Here is a 10,980-nt window from a genome sequence, read left to right as displayed (position 1 = left end):
TGCCTTCTCTCACTATTCTGACTTCTATCATGTGATGATGCCACAGAAAGGCATTCTTGACCTTAGCCTTCCCAGCCTCCAGAATTGCATGAATTAAATCTTTTTGTTTAACAAAATTTTTTTTAAATTTATTTATTTGAGAAAGAGAGAGAGAGAGAGAGAGAAAGAGGCAGAGAGAGGGAGAATGGGCATGCCAGGGCCTCCAGCCACTGCAAATGAATTCCAGACACCTGTGCCCCTTGTGTATCTGACTTATGTGGGTCCTGGGGAATTGAACCGAGGTCCTTTGTCTTTGCAGGCAAATGCCTTAACCGCTAAGCCATTTCTCCAGCCCCATGAATTAAATCTTTATAAATTACTAGCAAATAGTGTCACTACAGGATAACACAGATCAAGACACCCCCTGCGAAGGCCTGATCACCTCTCAAAGACCCCTTCCCAATCTTATCCCATGGGGGTTAGGATTTCAACATATATATTTGGGGGGAAAGAGATAGATTCAACCTACATACATCTATCTGGAAAGACCTTATTTCCACATCCAAAGATCACAGTCGAGAGGATTAGCAGATGTGACTGGCTTGTATGTTTTGGCAGAACCCCACAAAGTGAGTGATTCATACCCTAGCCCCGAGGAGCTCTGCTCTGGGTTTCCAAGTGTACAATATACAAGTGACAAAAGGGAAAACAGAAGTCAAGGCCGTGTTGGGTGGCAGATGAACACAACTCTGACTTGGTTAAGTGATAATGTGATCAGCCATGGAACCTCTCTAAGCCTTGGTTTATCCACTGAACAATCTTGCCAGCTGAAATTCACATTCCTTACAAAGCAAGTGAATGTGTTGTTTCCACAGTGCTCTAAGTCCTGCCCACATTAGGGACCAAATACATAGTATATACTATATAACTTTGATGAGTGAATAGCTTTTTTTAAATTATTTTATTTATTTATGAAACAGAGAGAGGGAGAGAGAAAGGCAGATAGAAAGAGGGGATAGGAAAAGGGCATGCCAGTGTCTCCAGCCACTGCAAACAAACTCCAGATGCATGCACCACCTTGTGCATCTGGCTTACTTGGGTCCCTAGGCTTCGCAGGCTAGTGCTCCAACTGTTAAGCCATCTCTCCAGCCCCTGGACATTTTATCTTTTTATTTATTTGAGAGAGAGAAAGGATGGGCACTTCAATGGCTCCAGCCAGTGCAAATGAACTCCAGATACATGTGCCACCTTGAGCATCTGGCTTATTATGTGGGTTTTGGGAATTGAACCTGGGTCCTTAGGCTTCATAGGCAAGTGCTTAACCACTAAGCTATCTCTCTAGCCCCCTGTCCCGTTCTTAACTAATCTCGCAGGTTTGTAGGAAGTGTCAAATTTGCCTTGTCTCATTTCTTCTTATGTGACAATTGAAATGTCCAAAAGTTACAGAGAGAGCATAAAGAAGAGAATGATGAGCTCCGGGAGAAGGGTGGAAATTAGGACGCATGTTCATTTGATCTGTGTTTAAAGTTATTTAAAGTACCACTGTAGAGAAATCCTTTGTTTACTGGAAGCTAGGAGTATTATTTTCTTATTTTTAAATTTTATATTTATTATTACTTGAGAGAAAGAGAGAGAATGAGTAGGTGTACCCAGGTCTTTTGCCACTTGCAAATGAACACCAGATGCATGGTCCATTTTTATACCTCTGGCTTTATGTGAGTACTGGGGAATTGAACCTGGGCTATTGAACCTTTGCAAGCAAGCATTTTAACTGCTGAGCCATCTCCCCAGCCTGGCTAGGAGTATTAGGTATTTCAGTAAGCTTGACAAATTCTTTTAAAAAAGGACTGTGACTATTCTCTGTGGCCCAGACGGCAAGATTCCTCAATCCTGCATCAAATATGTTAGAAGAACATCCCAAAATGGCAGACGGCAAGCATTAGAACTCCTCTAGTCCTGGCTTTTCATTGTATAGATGAAAAAAAGTGTGACTGGGGCTGGAGAAATGGCTTAGGGGTCAAAGTGCTTTACCTGTGAAGCCTAAAGACCCATGTTCTACTCTCCAGATCCCATGTTAGCCAGATGCACAAAGGTAAGGCAAACACAGGGTCACACATGCCCACTTGGTGGCGCAAGTGTCTGGAGTTTGATTACAGTGGCTGAGGCCCTGGAGTGCCAATTCTCTCTCTTTTTCTCTCTAAAAAAAAAAAGAGTGACGATTGAAGTCATACAAAAAGTCATTTGAATTCCTTCTCAGTGTGTGAGACACAGCAATAGTATCCCTGCTCCAAGTTCACTATTCTTACAGCATCTCCAAAGACTTGCCTACTGGGTAATAGCAGGACAAAATTGGAGCAGTATGCCATGTCCAAGTAGTATGTCACTTAGGTGATATTTTTTTTTTTTCAGATAATTGAAACAATCAGGCCTATCAAATTTTCAAACAGAATCTCAACTAAGCAACTTAAAGCACATGGATTCTGTCTTGATCAGCAACATAAGCTATTTGTACCCTGGGCTCTCACACTATTATTACTATTATTATTATTTTACTTTTTGAAGTAGGGTGTCACTCTGGCCCTGGCTGACCTGGAATTCACTATGGAGTTTCAGGGTGGCCTCGAACTCAAGGCGATCCTCCCACCTCAGCCTCCCGAGTGCTGGGATTAAAGGCGTGCGCCACCATGTTGGCTTGAAACTGCCCTTTAAAAAAAAAGAAAAAACAACTTTTAACTTTTTGTGTTATTTATTTGCAAGCAGAGAGAGGCAGGAGGGAGAGGGGAAACACCAGGGCCTCCAGCCACTGCAAATGAACTTCAGATGCATGCGCCACTTCATGCATCGAACTTGGCTCCTTAGGCTCTGCAGGCAGGTGACTTAAGCACTGAGCCATCTATGTAGCCCAAAGCTGCCTTTCTTTGATAAATGCTAAGGGGTAACACTAGAACACATGTGTCATCAAAGTGCAAGGCAAGCAACTTACACCTCATCTCTTAGCTCTCAGACAGTGCAACTCACCACAAGCTTAGAGCTCCCATACCTGTAGAATTAGGTGGGCATAGTGATAAGTGCCCTTAAATGATAAGTCTTTCTTCATAGCCTTCCACAGGTACTAAATAGCTATCCATTTAAGAGAGTGTGAGAGAGCAAGGCATGGTAGCGCACGCCTTTAATCCCAGCACTCGGGAGGCAGAGGTGGGAGGATCGCTGTGAGTTTGAGGCCACCCTGAGACTCCATAGTGAATTCCAGGTCAGCCTGGGCCAGAGTGACACCCCACCTCAAAAAAACAAACAAACAAAAATAATAATAAATAAAAATAAATAAATAAGTAAAATTAAATTAAAATAAAAATTTTTAAAGGCAGTTTCAAGAGTCATGTCAATTGTTTCCATATGATCTTCAAAACAAAGTGAAGGCAGCTTTCATCTATGTTGTTTCATATTTTTGAAAAAGGAACAAATTTTTAGCATTGTAATAGGAAAATGTGTTTCCATCCAAAAAACAGCATGTAAACTTTTGAAAATTGAATGAAAACTCATTTTCCTTTCCATCTCAGTTTCCACAAAGCCCCCAAGTAAATGTAAAATGTGGCCCAAACTTAGTATTTAGGTGTAAATTTAGGGCATATTTTTTCCTTTAAAAATAATTTCTAATCTAACAAATGGTATTTTCTGCCCATAAAGTCCCTATTTTGTGCTCTATAGAAGAAAACAGGAAGGGATGCTTCAAAAATATCTTTGATATTCATTAGTGGACAAAAATAAAACACTGTAATTCAAAGAGACAAACAAGAATTGGCACAAATTCTGAATTTTATGGTGATAAGAAATGCTCATATTTTTTCAAATACCTAAACAAATGAATCTGAGTTAAATTGGCTAGCTCTGCCTCCACTGTTTTAATGAACAGATGTTTGGGAAACAGCATTTGATGGTATGCAAAAGGGAGGATTGTTTCTAACATCCCGAGTGATGGGTGAAATGGTTTCATAAGCAGTTAAACCATTACTACTTTTTAGTTTTTAGTTTTTCGAGGGAGGATCTCATTCTAGCCCATGCTGACCTGGAATTCACTATGTAGTCTCAGGCTGGCCTCGAACTCACAGCGATTCTCCTACCTCTGCCTCTCCAGTGCTGGGATTAAAGGCGTGCGCCACCACGCCCGGATCGAAATTACTCTTATAAAATAGAGTCAAAACCAGGCGGGAGCTTTAACAAAGTCTCAAAGAACTGAGAATTAAATGAAAATTTACATAAGAGATCTAAATGACAGATATGGGCATAGGAATGATACTGAATGTTAGCCAATTCTGTGAACCCCTAGGAGCTGAAATCTAAATGATTTAGACACCCACTGTGGTGGGCCAGGAACAGAAGTCAAAGACAGAAGTGGTAAAAACTACAATTTTAGTCCCAGCGAGTTCCATACAGGTCAAACCCTGGGCTCATCCAACGGAAGAATTCACAGCTCGAGAGGTGAAGGACTCCTAAAAGGCAGGGAACCCAGCAGGTGATGTCCAAGGAACCCAATGGAAACCGCCACCGAGGAGTTCCCAAGGGCTTCTCCAGGCACCCACTGTCATCCGGCGCCTGGGTGAGGACGAAGGTTCTAGGCCTCCTCCGGATGCCCGGTCGCCCTGACTACAGCCCTCCCCCGCCCTCCCCCCGAGGGGTGCCCAGTGCCCAGCCCCAGCTCTCGTCCGGGTGCCTTCGATGCCCTCGCGCATCAGCAGGAGCTGCGGCAGGGGCATGGCGCGGGCGGAACGCTGGGACCGCAGGAGACCGGGCGGGGCCACCGGGGTGCCCGGCGTTGCCCCGTGCGCCCCTGGCAGCAGCTCGCCACGTCAAGGTTTGTTAAACAATCACGGGGGGGGGGGAGGGGGGAGGGTATTTATGGGCCCCGGGCTCGCGGGCGGCGGCGGCGGCGGGGAAGCCAGAAGAGGGCGCCGGGCAGCGGAACGGATGAGGGGCGGTGGCTGCGGCTCAGGGCGCCTCCCGCCCCGGCTTCCCTAACCCTGCCCCCGGGTCCCCACGCCGCGACACCGACCGAGGGTGATGGCAAGTCCAGCCAAGCTCTGAGCATCCCCCCTCTGCAAGGTAACACCCTTCCAGCCACATCACCCCGCCGTCCTGCCCAGGCCACCACCAGCAACACCACCAGCACCACCACCGTCACCACTACCACCAGCACCGGCACCCTAGCCGCCTCGTCTTCTCCACGTCTCCGTCTCCCAGAACCAGGCGAGCGCGAAAGCTAGCGATGGCGGAGAACTTGAAGAGGCTGGCCTCCACCGACTCCTTACGAGTGCTGCAGGATAAACTCAACTCGTGGTTCAGACAGTACCAAGTGAGTCAGGGTGGGAGATTGCCCCCACCCCGCCCCCGCCCCCGCTACCCACCCCTCCCCGGGGGCTCGGCTCCTCTAATGGCTCGGGAATGCAATAGTGGGTTGTCGTTTTGCAAAGATTTCCGCCCCCCACTCTCCAGCTTGTGACCCCAACTGGGGCTGGGAGTGGGGGGCCGGGGACCACAGCCACCGAGTAAGGACCCTGGGAAACAAAACACAAGTCGTTTGGGGCCCTTTGCCGCAGTTGGGAGTGACTCCCAGACCGGGAAGAGCAGCAACTCCTGGTCGGTAACCAAGGACGCTGAGGCCATAGCAACGGGAAAGGGATGGGGGCGCCACTTCTATCCAGCAACCAGTTCAATCCCCACTCGCTGCCTCCGGTTTTTTTTTTTTTTTTTTAAACTACACCCCTCCTCTCCATCAAGGCTCCCACTTGAAAGATACACACGGGTTGGAACAGAATAGATTTGTATAAGCTTTCACCGAGGCGTTAATTGCACTGAACATACACTGCGAATATTCCACTGGTCAGCCCCTAGCAGCCGAGCGCATTTCGGAGGCGGCCCGTTGCCAAGGCCTTAGAAGAAATTATTCGGTCACCAACATTCTGTCATCCCCGGAAGCACGCTCTAAATCTCATGAGTTTATACCCTTCCCTAACCCTGGCTCCCTAAAGATAGCTACAGATTGGGTTTGTCTTCCGCTGGGTCTGTTTGTGTTCCTTAAAGAGGCTGAAGCTTTCACACAGGTAGTAAAAGTGGAAAGAGATCTGAGCTGGGAATTCCCGCCTACCCCTTCTCCATCCCGAGCCTGGACCAGGATTCTAGACCTGTATCTGCGCAGAATTAGCCAGATAACGTTCTTCCCCCGACCCCGTTCCCCCTGCAAGCAGGGCTCATGAAGTGGATAGGTGAGCTCTCTCCTTAGCCTGTTCTGGTTTTAGTGGTTGGGTCCTGTGCGATCTTGTAAAGAGTCCACATGGGCCATCTCTACTCCACCAAGAATAAGGCAACGGTCTAGAGAGATGGCTTAGTGGTTAAGGTGCTTGTCTGCAAAGTCAAGGGATCCAGGTTCGATCTCCCAGTACCCCTTACCTAAGCCAGAGGTACAAGATGGCACATGCCTCTGGAGTTTTTCTGCACTGGCTCTAGAGGCCCTGGAACGCGCATTCTCTCTTTCCATCCGCCTCTTTCTCTCTCTCTCTCTCTCAAATAAATAAATAAGTAGATATAATATAAAAAATATTAACACCCTTCAGTCTAGCTTTGCTCTTGGCCGTGCACAAGAGATTGTACCTATAGTCGGCCAGGCCTTTTCCACCTCATGGCTGTTTCTTGGGCTCCATCATTTCTCTTTATTCTTGGGTTTGAGCGATGAGACGACCGTTCATCACCCTCCTGCCTCATCTCTTACACCTGTGCTGAAGTAGCTCGTATGCGCACCTCACTTCTCAGGGCACACCCTGGGCATTTGTGCATGTGTATATGTGAGTGTGCATGCACAATTGCCTGGAGCTCACCAGTAGCTCGACTGACCAGCTAACAAGTCCCAGTGGTTCACTGTCTCCATGTCTCCTGTGCTAAGCTTACAGGCAGGTCCCACCATACCTGACGTTTTTTTCCCTCTTCTTCACATAGGTTCTAGGGATTGAACTCAAGGCCTCATGCTTCCAAGGCAAACACTGTGCTGCTGGCTGGGCTATCTTCCTTGCTCTGTTATTGAACATTTTCTTGTGTGTGTGTGTTGTGCATCCATGTGTGTATATGTGTGGGCACATGTCACAGGTGTATGTGAAAATGGGCATATGCAGGCTAGAGAGATGGCTTAGCAGTTAAGCGCTTGCCTGTGAAGCCTAAAGACCCTGGTTTCAAGGCTCCATTCCCCAGGACCCACGTTAGCCAGATGCACAAGGGGGCGCACACATCTGGAGTTCGTTTGCAGTGGCTGGAGGTCTGGCGCGCCCATGCTTTCTCTCTCTCTCTCTCTCTCTCTCTCTCTCTCTCTCTCTCTCTCTGTGTGTGTGTGTGTGTGTGTGTGTGTGTGTGTGTCTTTCTCTCTTTGTGTCTGTCACTCCCAAATAAATAAAAAAAAATGGGCATATGCAAGTTTATATGCATATGTGTGGAGGTCAGAAGTTGATGTTGGCTATCTTCTTCTATAATTTTAACACTTTGTTTTCGTGAGACAGGTTCTCTCACTGAACCTGAAACTCACTAATTCACCTAGACAAGCCACCCAGCAAGCCCCCTCCCCCAGGATCCTCCTATCTCTGTCTTCTCAGAGCTGGGATTATAGGCACATACCACCATGTCTAACTATCTATCTATCTATCTATCTATCTATCTATCTATCTATCTATCTGGGAGAGAGAGAGTGAGAGAGAGAGAAGGAGGGAGGGAGGGAGGGAGAGAATGGGTTCACCAGGGTCTCTAGCCACTGCAAAAGAACTCCAGACATATGCACCAGGCTTATGTGAAGACTGGGGAACCCACCTGGGTCCTTAGGCTTCTCAGGCAAGTGCCTTAACTGCTAAGCCATCTCTCCAGCTCTTGCCTAGAATTTTCTGTAGGTTCTGGAGATGCAAATTCATGCATGGCCATCTTCCCAGCCCCACCTCCAGTGTCCTTTTTTAATAGCTCATATATTGTCATGGCCAAGTCAAATCAGTATAAAACTGAATTTGGCTTCTCTCACACAATACCTCCAGGCCTCCTTCCCCATGACAATCTCCACATACTTTTTTAACTGGCACAATCTGCTTGTTCTGATCTCACAATTCGTATAGCACCTACTTTTCACCATTGTCCATTTTTGTCTTTCAACTGTATTACTGCAGAAGTAACCCACAGTGCTTCTTCCAAATGTCAAATCAGATCAAGTCACTCTTGTGGCAAGACCCTCCACACTTCCTGTTTCATACCGAACCAAACCCAAAGTTTCCATGGTGGCCTTTAAGTCCTGCATAATTGGCTTCACTGACCTCACCGATGCCTGTCCCTCTTGCTCCGTCCACTCCCGAAGTACTGGCTCTCTTGCGACCCTGTGCAGTGGAACTTTTCACGATGATGGACAGGTTCTGTATTGTACCGTCCTGGCTATTGGGCAACTTAAAATAAGGCAAGGACACACTGAGGAACGGAATTTTTAATTTCACTTTAGGTTCAGTTTAAATTCAAAGTCACGGGCTGGAAAGGTGGCTCAGTGGTTCAAGGCATGTGCTTGCAAAACCTCACAGCCTAGATTCAATTCCCCAGGCCCCAAGTAAAGCCAAACACACAAAGTGTACACATCTAGAGTTCGTTTGCAGTGGTGAGAGGCCCTGGAGTGCCCATTCTCTCTCTCTCTCTCTCTCTCTCTCTCTCTCTCTCTCTCTCAGATAAATGAGCAGAGCCATTATGCAGCAAGTCAAACACACGACTGCTCTCTGCCTGGGAAACGTGTATTTGTGCAAGGCAGCTACACTCACTTCCTTCAAGTCTTTGCTTAATGTCACCTTTCCAGAGAGGCCTGACCATCACGTTTACAAGGGCAATTGCCTCCTCCACACCTGGCAACCCCCTGCCTCCCTCCCTGTCTCTTATCTCCCAGGATCTGCCACAACTTCTAGCTTCTTCTTACTCCTTTCCTTTATGGCATACTTCACATGATGGCTGAGCCAAATAGTTTCTCATTTGTGTTCATTTCTTTCTCGATTTTTTTTTTCAGCCTCTTACCTAGCGTAGAATTAAAAAACGACAACTGAATTCCTTTCATTCAGCCTTTATGAACGTTGAGTTGAAACTGGAAGCCACAGTGTCCTGCTAGAGCATAAATGAGAAGAAACAAGCTTTAGCAATCAGTGGAGTAGTTAAAAAAGAGAGGGTGAGATTACTTCTACGCTGCCTAGCATGAAACTTAAGGTACATCTAAGCCCCGCTGTGTCTTGTGTACAGAGTGGGTCCGTTGCTAAGCCCTTTCCTGTAATGCTGCAAGGAGATGCTTGTACTAGGGAGTTCTGATGTAAGTCTAAGATGAAGAATCGTCAGTGTGTTTATGAAAAACTGCAATTTAGGGCTGGAGAGATGGCTTAGCGGTTAAGCGCTTGCCTGTGAAGCCTAAGGACCCCGGTTTGAGGCTTGGTTCCCCAGGTCCCACGTTAGCCAGATGCACAAGGGGGCGCACGCATCTGGAGTTCGTTTGCAGAGGCTGGAAGCCCTGGCGCGCCCATTCTCTCTCTCTCCCTCTATCTGTCTTTCTCTCTGTGTCTGTCGCTCTCAAAAAAAAAAAAAAAATTACTTTAAAAAAAAACCAAAAAAACTGCAATTTATATTTGTTACAGAGGGTTGGTTTTGTTGACTGTGACCACATTGGCTTAGCTCTAATTAACTTAAAATCAAAGGGCATATATAAAATCCTTTAGAATAAGAAACATAATGGGCATCATTCCTCTGGGAAGAATACAAGTTATCTTCGAGGAAAGTAGATAAATGACTAAACACCAAACACAATGCATTTTTTTCTTTTTCCAACTAGTGATTATCAGGACTAGCAGATCTTATGTAGATTTTAAAAATATATACTATTTATTAGGGAGAGAGCACGAGAATGGCCACACCAGGGACTCCTGCTGCTGCAAATGAACTCCAGATGCATGTTCCACCCTGCGTATCTGCATCTGGCTTTATGTGGCTAATGGGGAATTGGATCCAGATTGACAGGCTTTGCAAGAAAATACCTTTTGAGCCAGGCATGGTGGCTCACGCCTTTAATCCCAGAACTTGGGAGGCAGAGGTAGGAGAATTGCCCTGAGTTTGAGGCCAGCCTGAAATTACATAGTGAATTGCAGGTCTGCCTGGGCCAGAGTGAGACCCTACCTCAAAAAACAAAACAAAAAAAAAAAAAAAAAAAGAAGAGGAAGAAAAAGAAAGAAAGTGCCTTTAGCCACTGAGCCAACTCTTTAGCCCCAGGTTGTCCTTTTAATTTCCTTGTTATCATTACCTCTGGACATTGCACCCCAACCTTTGAGCTGTGCTTTGAGACCTGTTTCACTGTATGCTATGCGGTGTCCCCCTTTGCCCACCATCACACTTCCCTCAATTTCAGTTACCTGCAACTAGGGTCTGAAAATTTTAAGTAGAAGATTCCAGAAATAATTCCTCAGCTTAAAACTGCGTGCTGTTCCTAGTAGTCTGATAAAATCTCTTTATTTTATATAAAGATTTTTTTTTTAATTTATTTATTTGAGAGTGACAGACACAGAGAGAAAGACAGATAGAGGGAGATTGAAAATGGGCACGCCAGGGCTTCCAGCCTCTGCAAACGAACTCCAGACGCGTGCGCCCCCTTGTGCATCTGGCTAACGTGGGACCTGGGGAACCGAGCCTCGAACTGGGGTCCTTAGGCTTCACAGGCAAGCGCTTAACTGCTAAGCCATCTCTCCAGCCCATTATATAAAGATTTTTTTTTGTTTATTTTTATTTATTTATTTGAGAGTGACAGAGAAAGAGGGAGAGAGAGAGAATGGGTGCATCCGGGCCTCCAGCCACTGCAAACAAACTCCAGATGCGTGCTTTTTACCTTGTGCATCTGGCTAACGTGGGGTCCTGGGGAATCGAGCCTCAAACCGGTGTCCTTAGGCTTCACAGGCAAGCGCTTAACCATTAAGCCATCTCTCC

At 46.4% G+C, this 10,980-nt stretch overlaps 1 protein-coding gene across 2 annotated transcripts in view; it reads left to right on the top strand.

Moving 5' to 3' along the window:
- The first annotated feature begins 5,015 nt into the window (after positions 1 to 5,015).
- Spata18 (spermatogenesis associated 18) overlaps positions 5,016 to 10,980 on the top strand; it is a 49,201-nt gene continuing 43,236 nt past the window's right edge. For both annotated transcript variants that reach the window (XM_045130047.1, XM_045130046.1), the window contains exon 1: positions 5,016 to 5,326. In XM_045130047.1, coding sequence (XP_044985982.1) covers positions 5,240 to 5,326 — 87 coding nt within the window. In that variant the 5' untranslated portion in view covers positions 5,016 to 5,239. The remainder of the gene's footprint in view (positions 5,327 to 10,980) is intronic.

This window comes from Jaculus jaculus, chromosome 11, assembly GCF_020740685.1.
Source record: "Jaculus jaculus isolate mJacJac1 chromosome 11, mJacJac1.mat.Y.cur, whole genome shotgun sequence".
NCBI lineage: Eukaryota > Metazoa > Chordata > Mammalia > Rodentia > Dipodidae > Jaculus > Jaculus jaculus.
Note: the sequence above shows the minus strand (reverse complement) of the source record. Positions and strands in the feature narration are given on the sequence as shown.